Source organism: Somniosus microcephalus, chromosome 30 (genome assembly GCF_052327205.1).
Source record: "Somniosus microcephalus isolate GS21.2 chromosome 30, FLI_Smic_1.0, whole genome shotgun sequence".
In the NCBI taxonomy this organism is placed as follows: Eukaryota; Metazoa; Chordata; class Chondrichthyes; order Squaliformes; family Somniosidae; genus Somniosus; species Somniosus microcephalus.
This window is the reverse complement of record NC_141016.1, coordinates 22,284,120-22,306,093: the sequence shown is the minus strand read 5'-3', so window position 1 is coordinate 22,306,093 and position 21,974 is coordinate 22,284,120. Positions and strand designations below refer to the sequence as shown.

Sequence of the window (21,974 nt, the reverse complement as noted above, 5' to 3'; positions counted from 1 at the left end):
AGTCTCAGGATATGGGGTAGGACATTTAGGACTGAGATGAGGAGAAATTTCTTCACTCAGAGGGTGGTGAACCTGTGGAATTCTCTACCACAGAAGGCTGTGGAGGCCAAGTCACTGAATATATTTAAGAAGGAGATAGATTTCTAGACACAAAAGGCATCAAGGGGTATGGGGAGAGAGCGGGAATATGGTATTGAGATAGAGGATCAGCAATGATCGTGTTGAATGGCGGAGCAGGCTCGAAGGGCCGAATGGCCTACTCCTGCTCCTGCTCCTATTTTTGCGTTTCTATCTGGGGTTAAGACCATGAGTGTCTGTGTGCAGGTCTGACCCAAGCAACTCTAATTTTGGACTGGTTCTAATTTCTAGATTGGAGGATCTATAAACTGGAATGTGCGTCACTATTGTGACTTATTTATTATGTATCAGTCAGGGGGTTGGAGCCTGAGTGCTGGTAGCCGTGGGAGGTGAGACAATGAGAGACATGCAGTGAAAGAGAGTGGCATACAGAAGTGTTACAGAAGGAGAGACTTGAAGAAAGAGAGAAAATGAGATGGAGAAACATAGCAGAGCGAGAAAGAGGAAGAAAGAATGAAAGATAAACAGACAGAAACCCGGGGAGGGGGAATTTTGCCAGCCCTGAGGAGGCGGGTATAGAGGCGGGACTGCCGGGAAAATGGCAGAAACTGGAAGCGGGTACCGAACCCGCTCCCAACCCGCCTCCGTGCCATCTTCCTGGGAGGCGAGACCCCGACTCGCGCAGGGACCCGTCTGCTTGAGGTGGGAAGGGGATTAGAGCCAATTAACTGCCCGTTAACAGGCAGTTAACAGGTAGTTAAGAGGCTTATCCCCATTTTACCCCTGCAAGTGCGGGCTTCCCGATGGCTGCGAACCTCGACAGGGTCAACGAGGCGAGCAGTGGGTCTGCGGAGGTGAGAGGGGTCGAAAAGTGCGCTGTGGAGGTGAGTGATGGGGGCAAGTGTGGACAGGTAAGTATGAGAGGTGAGTGTAAAGTGTTAGAAAAAGTTTACTTACCTTTGCTTCTTTCTGCAGGCTTCAACCCTTGGGGATCCGGAAGTGCCTCATCTCAATGGCAGAGATGACAGAATGGTTGCTGCATTCTCAGATGCAACAGCCGTCTGCTTTCTGCTGAGGAGAGAGGTTTTGGTGAGCCTTCAGTGCAAGGGCTCACCATAGAACAGAGATTCTCAAAGCTGTCAAATGCTGACAATTCAAATTTTTGACAGATGAAACATCATACGCTGACGTCCTCTGTCACCAGCTTTCCCTTAATTGGCCGGCTAAGCCCACAGGGCGGGCTTAACAAGGTCAATCAAGGGAAAATAGCGTGGGTTGGCCGGACGTCGTTTGGGGCGGGACTGAAACCCGACAACCAGCAGTCCCGCCCCCAACGCGTCCCCATTGACAAAATCCAGCATGAGTTAAAAAAATAGAGGGTGGGAGATAAGCACAGAATGAGGGAGAGAATTTATTTGACCATGAGCAACTCCCGAGGACATCAACTGGTAATTTAGAAATCCTGAGCATGTTTCCCCTGAACCAGTGGTGGTAATCTGACTGATAGCTTAATGTTTCTGTTGCTTGTTCACCAGTGGTAATTAAAGAGAAGACATCATTTAAACTAATTGCAGACCTACCTGAACACCACTTAAAGAGGCCACACCCATATAAAGGAAGACTCCGTACAGGACTGCCATTGGAATGTACTGTGAATGAACAAAGGAAGTCATTAGCATTGGATAGAAGCACATTCAGCTGCTAACATAGCTTAAAGTAGTTAAAATGAGAGACTATGCAATCAAATTCTTAACTCCCATTCCCAGGCTACCTAATTCTCCACCGGTATGCGCCAACCCGCACTTTCAGCAAGGAGGTTCCAAAGCGCTTTACAGCCAATGAACTATTTTTGAAGTGCAGTCACTGTTGTAATGTGGGAAGCGCAGCAGCCAATTTGCACACAGCAAGCTCCCACAAACAGCAATGCCAGAATGATCCGATAATCTGTTTTTAGCGATGTTGGTTGAGGGCTACATATTGGCCCAGGACACTGGGGAGAACTCCCCCTGCTCTTGTCCAATTAGTGCCATGGGATCTTTTATGTCCGTCTGAGAGGGCAGACAGGACATCGGTTGAAACGTCTCGTCTGAAAGACGGTAAGTTGCAGTTCCTCTCGGTGAGTCTCGGATCTTGGCTGGTGGGGGAGGGGGAGAATGTGAGACAAACAGGATTGGGGAAAATATGAGGCGAGCTGACCCATTTAATTCCCTGGTGTTGACTTCCATAGAATCATAAACATTTACGGCACAGAAGGAGACCATTTGGCCTATCATGTCTGTGCTGGTCGAAAAAGAGCTATCCAGTCTAATCCCACTTTCCAGCTCTTCCTAGTTACTGCACTTCAGGTGCATATCCAAGTACTTTTTAAAGGTGGTGAGGGTTTCTGCCTCCACCACCCTTTCAGGCAGTGAGTTCCAGACCCCCACCACCCTCTGGGTGAAAAAAGTTCTTCTCAACTCCCCTCTAATCCTTCTACCAATTACTTTAAATCTATGCCCCCTGGTTATTGACCTCTCTGCTAAGGGAAATAGGTCCTTCCTATCCACTCTGTCTAGGCCCCTCATCATTTTATACACCTCAATAAGGTCTCCCCTCAGCCTCCTCCATTCCAAAGAAAACAACCCCAGCCTATCCAATCTTTCCTCATAGCTAAAATTCTCTACTCCTGGCAGCATCCTCGTAAATCTCCTCTGTACCCTCTCTAGTGCAATCACATCTTTCCTGTAATGTAGTGACCAGAACCGCACGCAGTACTCCAGCTGTGGCATAACTAGTGTTTTATAGAGTTCTAGCATAACCTCCATGCTCTTATATTCTATGCCTTGGCTAATAAAGGGAATTCAGTGCCTCATTGGCAGAAACCTGGGATCAGGTCATATGTCTGTGGCATTAATCTTCATTAATAAGATTAAAGTTCACTAAAGAGAAATGTACGACCAACTCTGCCAGATGTCAGGTATCTTATCCTAATCGAATGGCTTAAGAACGCAAGAAGATAAGAAATAGGAGCAGGAGTCGGCCATTCGGCCCCTCGAGTCTGCTCTGTCATTCAATAAGATCACAGCTGATCTTCTACATCAACTCCTCTTTCCCGCCTGATCCCCATATCCCTTGATTCCCTTAGAGTCCAAAAATCTATCGATCTCAGCCTTGAATATACTCAACGACTGAGCCTCCACAGCCCTCTGGGGCAGAGAATTCCAAAGATTCACCACCCTCCGAGTGAAGAAATTTCTCCTCATCTCAGTCCTAAAAGGCCGACCCCTTATCCTGAGACTGTGACCCCTGGTTCTAGACTCTTCAGCCAGGGGGAAACAGCCTCTCAGCATCTACCCTGTCAATCCCCCTCAGAATCTTATATGTTTCAATGAGGTCACCTCTCATTATTCTAAACTCTAGGGAATATAGCTTAATGACAGCATCAGCTATTAAATACAGCAATGAGTTCAGAGATGAAGCAGAAACCAGTGAGCCAAACTGTATGGCATTTACACTTCATCTAGAGTCATCTTTTGTTTCTTAACTTGTCCCATTACCATCTCCTTTTGCTTTGTACAATCCCACCTTTTGTATTTCAATCTCTCCTGCCTTCCACCCTATCACAGACCTTCCCTTTTGTTCTTTCCTCCCCTCCCCCCTCTCCCTGCCCCTGCACTTGCTTAAAAACCTGTTCCATCTCCAACTTTTTCCAGTTCTGACGAAGGGTCATTGACCTGAAACGTTAACTCTGTTTCTCTCTCCACAGGTGCTGCCTGACCTGCTGAGTGTTTCCAGCATTTTTATTTCAGATTTCCAGCCTCCGCAGTGTTTGGCTTTTGCATTTGAGCCAATCTGTATGTCCATTTCTTGGTTGGATAACCATGAATAATACTATGGCAGCCCTTGGTTCCATTGTAAAAGAAGTACTGGCTCCTTGGCGATTAAAGGAAGCAAGTTTATTAAAAACACCACAATGGGATGGTCCAGGCTTGTTGCTAATCAGCCTGAAAAGCTTACCTTCAGAATTGGAGCCAAAAACACAGAGACTCCTGTCAGAATGAACACAACAATACCGGTGAACCTTTGCTCCCTGGAAAAGGAAAATAAACATTTAAGTGCTATGGAATGGACAATAAATCTTAGACGACTACCATCCATGCTTTGGGGTCCCCGGTCTGTGGTATATATTTTATATAAAGGACAATCTCTTTCTTTTCCAACAGTTTTCCTCCCCAGCACTCTTGAAGGCATTGTCTTCTTGTGAGCACGCAGTGCCACGGTCACAGATTGCCTTCATCTACTTTGCTCAAATATCCATTATTCGCGTGGCCTGGGCATTTGGTTGTAGGAAGTGTCCACAGAGTGGGTATTATCAGACGGGGCCTTTGGATAGCTTTCAGAACCAGGAATGCTGGCTGATATCTCTTCCCCTCCCGCCACCCCACCGCCCACTGCCTCAGGGGCACTGAGGCCAACTCTAGCACCCCTATTGCTGCTCTGGCTGACAGCAGCCAACTCGGCAATTGAACCTGGGACTTTCCTACTCCGTATGTTTCAGCGCAGGAATCAGTTCATGGAAGTGAATTATGCCCAAAGTTACAGAATCCTAGAATGTTACACCACAGAAGGCAGCCATTCAGCTCATCATGCCCCATGCCAGCTCTGTGGAAGAGCTATCTACTTTCCCTGTATCATTTTAACTTCAGATGTTGGCAACGTCCGAGAGAAGAAAGGTTGAACACGAATCTCCTGTTACAGCAACCAACTCTCAGAAAATAGATCGCTAAATACTTTGTGACATGAATCAGTCATTCATGAAAGAAAGTCTTATGAAATAATACTGAGCGGCCTGCTGGTGGCGCTGTCCAGGGAGAGTATAAATACACGGGCATGGGCCCAGCTTGCGCAGGACATTCTTAACAGGAACTAGTGAAGGACACAACTAGACCTCCATGTTGTAAAACAGTTGATTAAAGCTTTGTTTAACGCTTAGACCAAGTGCCTAGTAGTTATCTTACGTCACTTTGCCTTGACTGGTACAAGTCGATCCTTTGGATCTGTTATGAGCAACATATACTGCTCTAATGACTGAAGATAAATGGGAATAATTTGTCTGGATGGGGCATATATTATTTACCTGCTGATAGTCAGAACTGAATGTTGTTCCCCCCTTCAAAAAAAACCCAACCAAACCTGCCTGCTGGGATCATTCTGCACATACCCTGGACATTGGCTAATCTCTACATTACATGCTGTCTTATCAAAAGCCCATCAGCACAGACAACTTGCTTGTAATTAGGCTTGCAAAGAACCACAAGCTACCTGTTGGAAGGTTGTTATAGGGAATGTTAACGTCAAGGAAAATAATTCTCAGGACGCTAATTGTCCAAGTATTCCATAGCATTTCTTTTTTATTGTGGGCGTCGCTGGCAAGGGCAGCATTTATTGCCCATCCTTAATTGCCCTCGAGAAGGTGGTGGTGAGCCGCCTTCTTGAGCTGCTGCAGTCCGTGTGGTGAAGGTGCTCCCACAGTGCTGTTTGGGAGGGAGTTCCAGGATTTTGACCCAGCGACGATGAAGGAACGGCCGATATACTTCCAAGTCAGGATGGTGTGTGACTTGGAGGGGAACTTGGAGGTGGTGGTGTTCCCAAGCGCCTGCTGCCCTTGTCCTTGAGGGGCTGAATGGCCTACTCCTGCTCCTATTTCTTATGTTCTTAAGGAAACTGCTGCATTGAAATGGTTTTCTCTGCAGCATTGGCTGCAAGGGGAAGACTGTCAGTAAGAACTGCTAGCAGTAGGCACTTAACATCAAGATCGTTCCTCCTCTTGAGTGTTTCCACTTAGCACTACTTCACAGAGCTCTTGGATGAAGTCCCGTAAATATTCACTGCTTAAAATGCATAGAGAGTATTGCACAGGGGATCATGTTGCACACACTTCTATAAAATTGGACTTACACTAACTTGGCTTTTACCTGTCTCCTGTGAGTGTTTAGTTGTCTGAAGAGACATAACTACAGAACTCAGCACAGTCTTTCTGTATGTCGATCACCACACGGTGAAGTGAACATGTTGAATGGAGGCCTTTGCTGAAGTCACTCATGCAACTACCCAACTCCACCAGTTGAATACAATTTATATTCACGGGGTCTAAACAGAGCCTGAGAAAAAATTAATAGAAATGCATGATTATGCAACAGCTACGGGTAGCTAGCAATTGATTTTGGCAACTGGCTGCCAAGTGCCCTCAACCTTGAAGGAACGTGCCAGTGATTTGAGTTTAGTCCACTTGTCGAGGTGGAATGTTTGCAAGACCTACGGGTTAGATTGGTCGTTATTTTGCTGCTATGAAGCTTTGATGGAAAGCAACCTCTGACCTGTCCAAACTTGGGACTACCTTCATCTCACCACACAAGTGAAGACAAAAAAAAAACGAAGACAGCAGCTCTGTGCTCACGTACCTCACCCCAAGAAACCGCGGTTGCTCTCCTGGTGCGCTCGTCTCCGTTTCCATTTTTAAGCCATCAATGTGAGCGATGGAAATAACAGTCGCTGCTACATACCATGGAAGGCCCATGAAAGAACAAACAGCCAGTAGAAGAGCAACCCAGAACAGGTCCAGGTGGTAACCAGCTCCTTTCTGCAGCACAGATGGAGAAATGAGTTTAGTTGACCCAAATGTTACGGTGGTTCTGTACAGGTTTAATTCAAGACTTGAACTGAAGCCCGTGCTAACTTGTCAAATATCACTTTATGTAAAAAAAACCCGAGACCTTTCACAGACATTGGGCAGGATTTTCATTGGGCCGTGGAGTCGGGATTGGAGGCATGGGGGGGCGGGGTTAAAATCCCGAAATCAGGGGTCCCGACCCCATCCCGCCTCCCTGCCAGTTTCAAGGGAGGCGGGAACCCGCCCCGCACTGGGGCCCGCCTACCCAAGGCGGGAAGGGATTAGTGCCAATTAACTGCCTGTTAACAGGCAGTTTTTAGCCTAATCCCTATTTTGAATGCTGAAGTGTGGGATTCCCGATGGCTCCAAACCACGCCAAGTTTGTGAGGTGGGCCGTCGGGTTGAAGGACTTGGAGGGGTCGAGATGTCGGTGGTCAGGTGAGTGATTTGTGCATGAGTGCAGAGGTAAGTGTGTTTGGTGTGTCTAAAGTGTTTAAAGAAGTTTAAATGACCTTTTCTTACCTTTTCAGCCTTCCTTCCTTTAGGTCTCGGGAGTCCCTCATCTCACCGGCACAGAAAGCAGAATGGCTGCGAACTGTCAAAAGTGCTATGATAAAATTGACCCTTAGTGTTAGGGGGATTAAATACGTGGGGTTACGGGGATAGGGTGGGATATGTGTTGGTGTAGGGGGATCGGGTGGGATATGTGTCGGTGCAGGCTCGATGGGCCGAAATGGCCTCTATCTGCACTGTGGGGTTTCTGTGATTCTGTGACAGCCTTCAGCTTTCTGTGCAGGAGAGATTTCTAACTGAGTCTGTGGAGAAGGACTCAGGTTAGAAGTAAGACTGTCAGTGTTTGACAGCTTCAAACAGCTGTGAAACGCTGATATTTCATCTGTCAAAACCTCTTGACAGATGAAATTTCAGTCTGTGATGTCACCTGTTGCCGGGTGGCCCTTAATTGGCCTGCTGAGCCCATTGGGTGGGCTCAACAAGGTCAATCAAGTTAAAATCGCGTGGATTGGCCACATCTCGATGGAGGCGGGACTACAACCCCGAAAGTTATAGTCCCGCCTCCTACCCGACTCCTGAATGAAAATCCAGCCCATTCTCTCACTTTTCGTTGCCACATATCATTTAGGAAATTGCTTGAGTGGAACCAGCTTAGGATCCAATATTTCACCTGAAACTCTCTGATGTGAGAACAGTCTTCTGCACTGGTCATGATGTGAAGGGAGAGAGCTGTGCACATCCCACACTATCATCATTCAGCTCACTGAATTCTGGGGGCAGTCACACACAAAGGGCTGAATTTTGCCAGCGCTCAGAGGGCGGGTTTGGAGGCGGGTCCGCTGTCAAAATCACAATGATTGACAGCGGGTCAGTCTCCCGCTCTGAACCCCCTTCCTTGTGAGTTTCCTAAGTGTCGGGTCTCGTCATCCCTGAACAGACCCGACACCAAGCGGCAGGTCAGCCAATTTAGATAGTTAAAAGCTTATAAAAGGTAGTTAAGAACCATTTTCCCATGTACTTACCATTTTACCAGGTTTTCAACAAGGTTCCTGTTCACTTCCCAATCTTAGAAGCTGGAGCATTCATGATTTGGAACCCGCTTTTGAGCTTTATGTACTTTTGAAGTGTTTGCAGTAATCTCTCTATCCACTGTCACCTCCTTGGAACAACCTATCTCAACATTGACACCATCAGCATCGGTGCTCTCGAAAAAATCTCACCTTGGTCCTCAGAATCCCAACACGATCAGCCCCAACACCACCATCATCGGGCACACCAGCAGCACCAACATCCCCACCAACCTTCTCCGCAATCAACTGATGCTGCACTGCACACAGGGCATCAGCACCCGACCACATTGCTGCCCGGGACGCCAGCGATGGCCTCACCATGTCCAGATTTACTTCACTTAACTCTGAACACCCTGGCTGCCACATGATGCACCAGGTTGACACCTTCCCACACCAGCACCATAAAGCATCCCGACAATGTCCAAGCCATTCCTTTCACACTCATCACCATTGGGGTGGGGTGTGATGTTATGTCTCACCATTCACTGCAACTCACTAACACACTTTCAAAGATGCACACAAATCTGTCCAAGAACACAATGTGCTAAAAATAAAGATTTCAATGTTTGACAACACATTACCAGAAACTTCACATGAACATTGGCTAAACCAATCAAGTGCCTACCCTTGTGTATTGTTAGTTGGTATGCTTGCAGTAGGATGAGGGTGAGTGTGAGGCGTGACTAGTGAGATGGGGAAGTGATAATGTAGATAGAGAGGGATGGGTGGAGGTGCAAGGTAAGTTGGTGTGAGTAAGGATGTGCAGGAGTAGGGTAGGGAAGGCAGAGTGATGGGGACGTGATGAGTGGCACAGCAGGATGAGGTTGAGTGTGGCTTTGCAGTAACGTTTTATGATCTATTGAGATCATTGAAAGGTTTTCACCAATGTAGCCTGGTCCTCTTTACGACATCCCTGCTTGTGCCCTCCTGTGCAATGTGCAACCAGGCTGCGTTAGTGTCCTGGGGAGGTCTCTTCCGCCCATTGGAAGGGAAGAGAACCTCCCTGCGTGCTGTGATTCTCTCCATAAGCATATGGAGGGAGTCATGGGAGAGCCTGGGTGCAGCCGTGCACCTCCGTGCAGTGCTTGTCAGTGTTTGCAGCACCTCAATGCTGTAGAACACTGACAGCACAACTGTCAAAAAATCAATTTGGACATGGCCGCTTTAAGGAAATTGACTTACGATGCGTCATCAAATGACGTCATCAGACCCGCTTCCTATTGATTGGCCAGGAAATGCGCTGAGCGGGCTGAACAAGCCTAATCAACGGAATATCTTGTTGGAGGCTGGGATCGAGACAGATGCAAAGTCCCCACATGCCACCAATGTCGCCCGCCCCAAACCCGCCGAGGTTGGAAAAATCCAGCCCAGAATGTCTGCTCCCATGCTGCGTCGAGCCACCTCTTTCTCACTGTATAAAAAAACATGAGGAAGTGTAAAGATAATTTCGGAATGTGTGATTATTCAAGGTGGGAATATTTCATTTAAATATTTTTTGAAACAATAGACAAGTAGAGAAGTTATACTGAACCTTTATAAAGCACTGGTTAGGCCACAACTGGAGTATTGTGTCCAGTTCTGGTCACCACACTTTAGGAAGGATGTGAAGGCCCCTGAGAGGGTGCAGAGGAGATTTAACAGAATGGTTCCGGGGATGGAGGATCTTAGCTACAAAGACAGGTTGGAGAAGCAGGATTTGTTTTCATTAGAGCAAAGGAGGTTGAGGGGTGATTTGATAGAGGTGTACAAGATTATGACGGGTTTGGATAGGCTAGACAGCAAAAGGTTGTTCCCACTAGTTGATGGTACAAGGACTAGGGGACACAGATTTAAGGTTTTGGGCAAGAGAAACAGGGGGAATGTGAGGAAAACTTTTTTACGCAGCGAGTGGTGAGGACCTGGAACTCGCTGCCGACGGAAGTGGTGGAAGCGGAGACACTCAATGTTTTCAAGGGGAGACTGGATAGGCACTTGAGGGAAATAAACTTGCAGGATTACAGGGATAGAGCGGGGGAATGGGACTGACTGGATTGCTCTACAGTGAGCCGGCACAGACTCGATGGGCCGAATGGCCTCCTTCTGTGCTGTTATGACTCTATGGGCTGGATTTTACCTGCCAAGATGAGTTGGGGGCGGGACTGCTGCCTTCTGGGTTTTAGCCCCCCCCCAGTGACGTCTGACGCACAGACGCTATTTTCCCCTGATTGGCCTTGTTAAGCTTGCCCTGAGGGCTTGTCGGCCAATTAATGGAAAGCCAGTGTCAGATGACGTCAGTGGATGACGCTTCATCTACCCATTTTCTTAAAGGGAAATAATCCATTTTTGTTTGACAGATGATTTGACAGTGTTTGACAGAAGTGAGGTGCTGTCAAACACTGACAATCACTGTACAAAGGTGAGCCCCTGCACCCAGGCTCTCCAGTGACTCTCTCCTTAGGATAAAACAGATGGCAGCTGCAGGTGAGAGTACAGAAGCCATCTGTCACTTCTCCCAATGAGGTGCAGCCACACAAACACTTTAAAGCTTGTCACCTGCAGAAAAATATAAACACATTAAAAATGACTTTCCCAACATCTCCTTACCTCTGATACTCACCAGTGTCCCATGGTATCCTTCACACCACTTCTGCAGCTGTCATCTATACACAAACATTACAACAGGCCCACAGCATGCCTCACTTACCCTGGCAGGGTTCCCCAATGTCGGGAAGCCCGCAGCAGAAGTCGCAAAGTGGGAAAAAGCCTCTTAACTGCCTGTTACCTACCCGTTAACAGGCAGTTAAGTGGCTATAATCCTCTTCCCGCCGCTAGGAGTCGGTCCCTGCACAAGTCGGGGACCCGACTCCCGGAAGGATTGGTTGGCGGTGGGTTGGGAGCGGGTTCGAGACCCGCTCCCATTCTTTTGATTTTCCCTGCAGTTCTGCCTCCAGACCCACCTCCCCAGGGCTGGTAAAATCCAGCCCTATGACTCTATGACTTATGACTCTATTGTGTTGCATCAGTTCTGGATGACAAGCTTCTCCAAAGCAAAAAATTTGTACTGTCCATACCAGATTTCATTGCAGCCCCTCCTGAACGCATGCACACTATAGTTGTAGGTTTAAGAATCTAAAACCGTGGGCTGGATTTTGTGAATGGAGACGTGTTGGAGGCGGGACTGCTGGTTGTCGGGTCGATGCCCCGCCTCCATCATGTTCTGGCCAACCAGCGGGATTTTCCCCTGATTGACCTTGTTAAGCTCGCCCTGTGGGCTCAGCAGGCCAATTAGGGGGAACTCATTGACAGAGCACGTCAACGTCTGTCAAGACTTCTTGAAAGAAGAAATGTCAGCGTTTGACAGCTCTGTGAAGCTGTCAAGCACTGACATTCTGTGTAGTTTGATGAGCCCTCGTGTTCAGGACTCATCAAACCTTTCAGCTTTGTAGATTTCAGATGACTGTTGGTTCGGAGAATCGGGACTCCCAATCCTGAGCGGATGAAGGCTGTAGGCAGAAACAAAGGTAAGGGAATATTTTTTAACACTTAACATTCACCTTACATACTTACCCCTCCACACTTGCACCCATCACTCACCTCTACATTGCACTTTCAGACCCCTCCAAACCCTGCAGACGTCCTACTCGACTCCTCCACCCCGGTGGGGTTCTCCAAGGTCGGCAAGACTGCACTTGAAAAGGTAAAATGGGACTAATCCTTTTTTCTGCCTGTTAACTACCTGTTAAAAGGATTTAATCCCTTTCCCGCCTCAAGGAGACGGGATCCGGGTCAGGACGGCTTCCCGCCTCCTGGTAAAAGGACACGGAGGTGGGATGGGGGCGGGTTTGTTAGCCGTCCCCACTTTCTGCAACTTTACCGGCTGTCCCACCTCCATACCTGCCTCCTCGGGGCTGGCAAAGTCCAAAACTCTAAGGGCAGGATTTTCATTCAGGAATCGGTTTGGAGGCGGGACTACAACTTTCGGGGTTGTAGTCCCGCCTCCATTGTGATGCGGCCAATCCACGCGATTTTAACTTGATTGACCTTGTTGAGCCCGCCCAGCGGGCTCAGCAGGCCGATTAAGGGCCACCCGGCAACAGGTGATGTCACAGACTGAAATTTCATCTGTCAAGAGTTTTTGACAGATGAAATATCAGCGTTTCACAGCTGTTTGAAGCTGTCAAACACTGACAGTCTTACTTCTAACATGAGTCCTTCTCCACAGACTCAGTTAGAAATCTCACCTGCACAGAAAGCTGCAGGCTGTCACTTTTGACAGTTCGCAGCCATTCTGCTTTCTGTGCCAGTGAGATGAGGGACTCCCGAGACCTAAGGAAGGAAGGCTGAAAAGGTAAGAAAAGGTATGTAAAACTTATTTAATCATTTTAGACACACCAAACACACTTACCTTTGCACTCATGTACACATCACTCACCTGAACACCGACATCTCGACCCCTCCAAGTCCTTCAACCTGACGGCCCACCTCCTCTAACTTGGCGTGGTTTGGAGCCATCGGGAATCCCACACTTTAACCTTAAAAATAGGGATTAGGCTAAAAACTGCCTGTTAACTACCTGTTAACAGGCAGTTAATTGGCACTAATCCCTTCCCGCCTCGGGTAGGCGGGTCCCAGTGCGGGGCAGGTACCCGCCTCCTTTGAAACTGACATGGAGGCGGGTTTGGGTGTGGGACGGGGTCGGGACCCCTGATTTCGAGATTTTAACCCCCCGCACGCCTCCAATCCCGACTGCACGGCACAATGAAAATCCTGCCCTATGACTTGTGACTCTATTGTGTTGCATCAGTCTTGGATGAAAAACATGTCCAAAGCAAAAAATTTGTACTGTCCGTACCAGATTTCATTGCAGCCCCTCCCAAACGTTTTCACACTTTAGTTGTAGGTTTAAGAAACTAAAACCTTGTTTCCCTGTGATGCCACGGGTGGGGGTGGGAGCGTGAGGTGATAGGCACCAGGACTGATGATGGATGGTCAGAGCAAGTACCTGAGCTCCAATGGAGGATATCAGAGGACCAGGTGCCCCCCCATCCCACCCCCAAGGGCTGGAGGCCTGAAGTAGGATCCCAGGTGGATGCCGGTAGCCGGACCCTGAATATCCAACAAAGGAGAGGAAATCGGGTGGGGTTGGGATGGGTGGGCAGAAGACTGAGGCCCGGAATGATTACACAGAGTGTGGTGGGAAAGGGAGAGAGTGAGCGGGTAAAGAGAAAGGAATTGGAGGGTTGGCTGCCCCAGAACCCAAATTTGAACAGGCCAGAAGGTCCAGGGACAGCTTTAGCAGTGGGGAGACGGTGGAGCAGCAGGTAGTGGGGAGCGGCAGACGGGGAGGGCTGGGGTAGGGGGGCGGGCAGGAGGCAGGGCAAGAACAAAAACAGCTGACAGGCCCCTTGGAGCTGGCAGATCCACATCAAGGGAGGTACGCCAGCCAATCAGAGATAAGCATCAAGAAGGATTGGTTTTAAAAATTCCCAAATTGATGGAAGGCGAAATACTGAAGAGATGAGCTTCAAAAGCAGCATATTTACCAGCTCAGTCAAAAATATCTATTGAAAAACCTTAAATTGCCAGTGACATGAATCAGTCATTCATGAAAGAAAGACTTATGAAATAATACTGAGCAGCCTGCGGGTGGCGCTGTCCAGGGAGAGTATAAATACTCGGGCACGGGCCCAGCTTGCGCAGGACATTCTTAACAGGAACTAGTGAAGGACACAACTAGTCCTCCATGTTGTAAAACAGTTGATTAAAGCTTTGTTTAATGCTTAGACCAAGTGCCTAGTAGTTTTCTTACGTCAGCCAGCAATCTAATTCAGCCTGGTTGTAACGCTTCCTGCAAGAATGTTATTGAGGTTTCAGATAGTTGTACTCCTTAGTCCTTACCATTAATATCTGTTGCTACAGAACCGAAGCATCTGTAACTACCCTGCTTGGCATTTAACCGTCTGCCACCTACCTTCAGTTTGTCAACAGGTCAGGCATCTGTGAAGAGAGAAACAGAGTTAATGTTTCTTTCGTCATCGACCTGAAATGTTAACTCGGTTTCTCTCTTCACAGATGCTGCCTGACCTGCTGAGTATCTCCAGCATTTTCTGTTTTTATTTCAGATTTCCAGCATCTGCAGTATTTTGTTTCTGTACCTTCAGTTTGTGTTCCTTCCGGTTCACAATTACTCCCGTGATTTGCTGGTCCATGAAGATCAGGATGGTGACGAGGAGAGCAGGTAGAGCACTGGCAAGGTAGACCCACCATGGGTTTTTACCAAAGGGAATAACAAACCACCCTCGATCTGCGCGGGTCGGCTACAGGGAAAGGTTTGAACAAGGTGGATATTCAGTTAGTTTTTCCAGATGCGATCGTGAACGGTGACATTTTACAACATTTCCCACCACCTGAAGTCCTAAAGATAGTCCAAGACAATAAAACCGTTGAAAGCCTATTGAAGTACTCAGGTTGTTGGAATATTCTGAAGTTTAGATTTTTTTTTTTTTAGGGCCACAGAACCATCGCCCCTCACATAGGGGTACGGTTCCAAAGGAGCTGCCAGACTCCCAGACCTTTGAGATGAGCATCCTACTTGAGCGTGATGGAGGTGTGACTGCAGCAAGTAGTTTAATCCTCACCAACCTCCGTGCACGCTGTTAGTGGTAATCGTTGGATAATGATCGGAAAGCGGGAACAGCGGTCCGCTCCCAGAAATGCACGTGGGAGGGACCCAGCTTTCCTGATGGCTCATTGCTCTCCAGTGCCCTGGGTAAGGCTGACTGCTGGCATCTCTCCGACCCTATAAATCCACAGGCAAAATCCACCCGGCTCATTGTCGTACAGTCCTTTCATTTCCAATTCCTGCTGGGCTCCATAAGCATAGTTCTTCATTGACTTGGACCCCCATCTCTTTCGCCCTCCTTTTACAGGCTATTATAATGTATTATAATTGCTTTTATGCAATTTTATTTTCAGTTTTAAGTATGTAACCCTTGTGCACTTAAGATGCGGGGTGTCATTATTAGGGAATGAAACACAAACACTTTGTAACATCCAGTCTGAACATTCAACTTTCCCGTTATCAAATATGGCTTAGGGTTAGATGCAGAATAAAGATGCCTTTTTTTGGATGAAACCCAATCTCCAATGAATAGCTGCTGCTGCTGGTGTCTAATTATTATTCTTGGTATCGGGCATCCTTAAAGCCGCTGAAATTGTGTTGAAGTACCAGCAATTTTCTGCTCCAGTTCTATGCCCAGCAGGAAGCGGAGCGAGACGAATTCAATAGATGTGGAATTGTTATAGCCAGCACTGAGTGAACATCAATCTCACCATTGATTTAAACAAGGGCCCGAGCATTCATGGACGGTTCCATAAGCCAGCATGCCACTCAGACCATTTCCTAATAATTTGATTTATCAACTTGTAACTGTGAGAAAAGCGCCTGGAATTTACCTTCAGCTCAGTAGGCACTTGAAGTTTTGGTGTGTTCAGTCCAAAAAGTATATCAATCCCAACAAAAATCAGAATAGACGCGAAGATAGAAAAGTCACTGATAAGTTTCCGGAGCTAAGGTAGGCCAACAGAACAGATGGCAAAAACATCCAGACATAGGTATGACATAAGAAGAGAATAAGGATCAATGAGACAAAGAAAGAGGAAGAAATAAAATAAGTATTTTCAACATTGGTTAGAGGAAAGAAGTTATGCTTCATCTCAAATAATGTGACTCACATCAAATCCTCCCCAGTTATACCAGACTCTGGCAACCATGACGCCCAGTGTGCTAAAAAAACTACAGGAAACTCTTGTTTAAACGGCACCTAAATATCCGGTATTCTCTATTAACCAGCAAAATTCTCACTCCGAAAACAACACCTCAATAACCGGCAATGTTGCCGAGTCCGAGTCCGAGTCTCCCGCGATGGCCGAGTCAGTCAGTGGGGGTAGTTCTCCAAACTGCCACTACTCCGCTTCTTGGCGCTGTCGGAAGTCGGAACACCTCAATAACAGGAGTCTGACTCTCCCGCGCTGCCGGTAGTCTCTTCTGATCCGCCATTTTACAGGGGTACTGTGTGTCTCCCACGCTGCTGGTAGTCATTGCATTGCATTACCCTCAACTGGCAGTACTGTACTTAATCAAGCATCTTCCACCATCCATTTAACACAACATTCTGTAGGTGAGTACCCAATTACTGTATACTGCACATTTCTTGATTTTTTTATTTTTCTTTGTTAAAAATAGCCCCGGTAGATAAACCTCTCCGTCACCCGGAATTTTTGATCAACCGGCAACACGCCGGTCCCGTCGGTGCCGGATACCAAAGAGTTTCCTGTAGATAAATTTTGGGGGAGAAAAAAATTCTCAAGAGTTGCTGATTTACAGAGTGCATCAAGACTGCTGGCTGTTGAGTGACCACAAGTCACTGCATGAGAAAGCTGACCCTTGTTAACTCATTGAAGTAATTGAAAGACACTGTCATTGGTCCCCTCAGGGGCAGCTCCCGCTCTGCATCCCCCTGCATGAGGAAAGTGTCGGGCAGAGGGGAAGCACTGATTGACCTGAACAGGGGACTTGTTCCCCGGTGTCCTGGGCCAATGTTTATCCCTCGACCAACAGAACAAAAACAGATCACCTGGTCATTATCACATTGTTGTTTGTGGGAGCTTGCTGTGTGCAAATCGGCTACCGCGTTGCCCACATTACAACAGTGACTCCACTTCAAAAGCTACTTCATTGGCTGTAACGTGCTTTGAGACGTCTGGTGGTTGTGAAAGGCGCTCTATAAATGCAAGTCTTCTTCTTCAGTGGAATCTAGGAAAGCCACCGCATCAGAAAAGCATTGGCTTTTTCACATACCATAATTAGCCCATGGGTCTCCTATCCGGCACGGAGGCGAGAGTAGGGGTGTGGGCGAGGGGTGGGGGGGGGGATGATGCACAATCTGGAGAGGTTTGGGCATCATCTCTTCCAAAAAAAAGCCGTTCACTCACGGTCCTGGAGCTGACACCAGCTAAGCAACTTGGAAAATCAAAACTGTACTCTTGCCCAGTTAAGGTAGCATTCAATTGTCCTCACGGGGATCGCGTTATATTTGGAGTGCGTTCTATTTAACCTGCAAAGGAGGCCTGTCATTTCAGGTGTGTATACTCTGCGACAAGCTGCTTAGCTGGTGTCAGCTCCAGGACTGTGAGGGGAAGGCTTTGGGGGGAAGAGCTGAGCAAGCAAGAACTAGTGCCAGCCCAAACCTCTCCAGATTGGGCTTCTTCCCCTCCCCGCCCCGCCCCGCCCCTACCCCCGCCTCCGTGCCAGATAGGAGATCCATGGGGGTTAATTATGGTACAGGAAACTCTCGATTTACCGGCACCTAAATAACCGGAAATCTCTGTTAACCGGCAAAATTCAGGAGTAGGTTCAGGTAAGTTTAACTTCATATTAGTGGCCGTTCCTGGATCTGTGGCTGTGTAACCGGGGTTCCTGCACCTGTTGCTATGCAACAGGGACGCCTGGATCTTGTGGCCGGGTTTCCTGCACCTGTTGCTATGCAACAGGGACGCCTGGATCTGTGGCTGTGTACGGAGCTCTCGTACCTTTTACAACACCTCTCTGTAATCCGGACTTTTTGATAAACCAGCACCACGCCGGTCCCGTCGGTGCCGGATAAAAAAGAGTTTCCTGTATGTGGAAAAAGCCAACGCTTTTCTGATGGAGGATTCGGAGGACTAAACTAGACAGTTGACCACATGGAAGGAGAGAAGTTGCCTTGGTGAGATAGTGAAGGTTTCCAGGTTTGGCCCTCGTGACTCTGAAACTACTGTAAAGCAGTAGGCCCAAGGAGAAAGAAGGGTGCGTATTTATTCAATGTGGTACCCTAAATTGCACATCAGATTCAAAAACAGCTGGGAAGATGCCTTCTAAACTATGCACAGCAGCAGGAAAATAACTATAGATAGTAAATAGCCAAGTTCTATTCGAACCTTGATTTCGCTGGGGACATGCAGTTTGAGTGTATCCAGTCCAACGGCTGCATCGACTCCACAGAAAACCAGGATTGAGATGACCGTGGAAAAGTCAGTGAGCAGGCTTCGGATCTAACGGAAAATAAAGGGATGAGTAGAAGCGGGGAAGGAGACAAGGAAGGAAATGTTCACGTGCAGGGGTCAGGGTCACAAGTGCAGGTACAGTGCTGAGGGGAAATAATCTGGTCTGAGGCCCTTGCTTAGACTACAAAGTGAGTTAAGGAGGAGCAGAGCGGCTACACAGACAAGCTCAACATGGGGATTGCGAAATTTAGGAATTTTTGTGAAAACTTTTAAAGTCAGAAAAATTACTGGACTTTATCTTCCGCGCTGCATCCACCCGGACCTACCCATCTAGCAAAAGCACGCTCCTTTACATCTGCTGCCCATGCGTCACTCCATGTGCTATAGCTAAAACGACTGATGTGGTGTCACAGCTTCCTGTTTCTATGCTGCTCGCAGGTCAGTTATGAATCGTACGGGGTGGTTGGGATCAGAGATGACATCAGAATTCGGGGGTTGTGCTCCGCTTGTTTCATTTTTGAATACAAGGGCAGTGCATTTTCTTTTTGTTGTTGACTACTTAGTCAATACTTCAACATAGACATTCTGAGAATGGAAAGTGCCCCATTTCTAACTCTCACCGGGAATCAGGCTGATAGAAGCCAGATTGTGAATTTGAACCTCAATTGTTTCAAAGCTACTTCACCTTCTTCAAGAGCTTGGGAGAACCAAAATTGAAGTGAACACTATTTGAACACGGGCGATAAACAGGCGGAATACTCTACATTTTTGAAGCAGCTTCCACAATGTTTAGCAAAGCTGACTTAGTACTCGTGGCCAAGATGCTTTCCACACAGTAGAGTGATTTGGTTACCATGCTTCTACTGCAGATCACCTGTTAGATTTTATGACTAGAAGAATGTTGGGTGTCTCGCACAGACAGGCAGGATGTCGATTCATAAGAACATAGGAAATAGAAGCAGGAGTCGGCCATTCGGCCCCTCGAGCCTGCTCCGCCATTCAATAAGAGCATGCCTGATCTGATCTTGGCCTCAACTCCACTTCCCCGCCCGCTCCCCATAACCCTCGACTCCCCTGTAGCTCAAATATCTGTCTATCTCCGCCTTGAATATATTCACTGACTCCGCCTCCACAGCTCTCTGGGGTAGAGAATTCCAAAGATTCACGACCCTCTGAGAGAAGAAATTCCTCCTCATCTCCGTCTTAAATGGGCGACCCTTTATTCTGAAACTATGCCCCCTTTGTGCCTCGATACAAAATTATTGCCAATGTGGGGAGGTGCCTGACCCTTTTAGACCACTGCGCTAAGGCACAGTGCCTTTTTGAGGCAAGTCTCACATGTTTCCAGGTTGGGAACACTTTGGCAGCTTGGGAAAGGCTTCGGGAGCACAGTGGTTGCCTTTCGAATAGGCCAGAGATAATGTTTGGCTGATAGTGCACTCTTCTGGTTTAAACAATAAAACTGCAACTTAACAAAAAACACATTAGAGGAAACTTCACAACTTCAATTAAAATGTTGCTGCCGGGGGTGATGATGCACTTCCTTCCTTCCATTGCGCTCCGGTCGCAGAGGGCCTCGAGCTTGCCAGCGGACACCGCGTGCTCCATCTCCAGGGCCACCCAGGCTCGAACATGGCCGCGGAAGTAGAGGCAGGCAGTCGGGCCGAACGATCCCCTTTGGCTGTTAGTGTAATGTATTATCACATGGTTTGTCACATGGTCTGGTATGAGCATGCTCAGTTCGCTCTGGCTTGGTAAACAAGCACCTTGACTAGCAACCCATCGTGTCTCTGTCCTTCAATTGCTCTGCCCACATACATCACAGTTAGAGACTCAAAAACAAGGCAAAAACAATGGCCCAAGGAAGAGACAGATAATTCTATCGTGAGCTTACGCAGTCCAAAATCCACCAGTGTTTCAGTGGAGCACTTACCCTGGTAGGGAAATAACGACTAAACTTGAATTTCTTGAGAGTCACGGTCAAGGAGTAGGTGCCAAAGAAGAGGATGAATGACATTAGAGCCAGGTCTGGAACATACTTGCAGGACTTCCCAACCAGGTTCCCACCATACTTGAGGCATTCCTTCTTGCTCAGCTGACTCCAGTCCAGAGCTGTTGTATTGACAACATTGTACTTGGGACAGAAAGAAGAAAGTCAGGATTTTCTGAGAAAACTCTCAGCTGATAAAACGCATTATCTAGGCCGGACAAATTCTCAACCTCCAGTTTGTTACAAGCTCCAAATGCACATGCAGTTCAGCCGCCCCCACTATATGAGCACTTGTACAGTGTCGGCCGTGGCTCAGTGGGCGGCACCCTTGCCTCTGAGTCAGAAGGTTGTGTGTTCAAGTCCCACTCCAGAGACTTGAGCACCAAAATCTAAGCTGACACTCCCAGTGCAGTGCTGAGGGAGCGCTGCACTGTCGGAGGTGCCGTCTTTCGGCTAAGACGTTAAACCTCTCAGGTGGATGTAAAAGATCCCACGGCACTATTTCAAAGAAGAGCAGCAGGGGGAGGTGTCCTGGGCCAATATTTATCCCTCAATCAACACCCCTAAAAACAGATTATCCAATCATTATCACATTGCTGTTTGTGGGACCTTGGTGTGTGTAAATTGGCTGCCTCGGTTCCTACATCACAAGTGACTACAGTTCATTGGCTGTAAAGTGCTTTGGTCCTGTGGCCAGGGAAGGTGCTATATAAATGTAAGTTATTTCTTTGTAACTCTAGAATTCACAGGGAAGCCGTGATTATTAAGTAGTCAGCTAGTGCAAAATAGTTGTTGGATCTGTTAATCATAGCTTTGGTTGGGAATTGAGGGCCTCTCAGTGTTGAAGATGCAGTTTTGCTGTTTTGTACTTGTAGAAGTTCTCACCCAGATATATTTTTAGTGCCAATATTTTCTAACTGGAATTGTTGCTTTTGGGTATCGGTACCTGGCAAGAAAATTGAACTGCTCTGACTTTATCTGGGTCAGGTTACTCACCCAGACAGCTGGAGAAGCGAGGTTGACCTCTCACCTTTGCCACAGGCGCATGAAATACGGGCTCATAAGTTGTCGCTGGAGCTGTGCTTAACCCCTTTTTAACCCCTGAATCAGCGTGTCGTTAACGGGTTGCAAGAGTGTGCGTGCGCACGGCTTAAAATGTCACAGAAACTGAAATGGTAGCTCCTGTTATGTGTTGTGCTTCGTTTAAATTCATTCTTGGGGGGGTTGTGGGCGTCGCGGGCAAGGCCGGCATTTATTGCCCATTCGCAGTTGCCCCCTTGAGAAGGTGGTGATGGGCCTTCTTCTTGAACTGCTGCAGTCCGTGAGGTGAAGGTGCTCCCGCACTGCTGTTAGGGAGGGAGTTCCGGGACACTGGCCCAGCGACGATGAAGGAACGGTGATAAATGTCCAAGTCGGAATGGTGTGTGACCTGGAGGTGATGGTGTTCCCACGTGCCTGCTGCCCTGGCCTTTGTAGGTCGTGGGTTTGGGAGGTGCTATTGAATTTGGGAGGTGTGCGTTTGCAGTTAGAGAAACTTTCACCCGGATGCAAGAAACAGCAGGAGAATCGGTGCTATGGGTACAGAGCGAGGATATGCCTTTTCTAGTTCCGGTACTTTCTGGTGCTGTGGGAAGCCATGACCCTAACTCAT

At 47.7% G+C, this 21,974-nt stretch overlaps 1 protein-coding gene across 1 annotated transcript in view; it reads right to left on the bottom strand.

Moving 5' to 3' along the window:
* Positions 1–21,974, bottom strand: part of LOC147098007 (electrogenic sodium bicarbonate cotransporter 4-like) — a 156,410-nt gene that overhangs the window by 23,501 nt on the left and 110,935 nt on the right. Inside the window, exons 17-23 of the mRNA XM_085971204.1 lie at positions 20,267–20,467; positions 18,268–18,381; positions 15,745–15,858; positions 14,445–14,606; positions 6,519–6,697; positions 4,075–4,147; positions 1,659–1,727 (exon numbers count right to left, since the gene is read on the bottom strand). Of these exons, the coding sequence (XP_085827330.1) occupies positions 1,659–1,727; positions 4,075–4,147; positions 6,519–6,697; positions 14,445–14,606; positions 15,745–15,858; positions 18,268–18,381; positions 20,267–20,467 (912 nt within the window). The remainder of the gene's footprint in view (positions 1–1,658; positions 1,728–4,074; positions 4,148–6,518; positions 6,698–14,444; positions 14,607–15,744; positions 15,859–18,267; positions 18,382–20,266; positions 20,468–21,974) is intronic.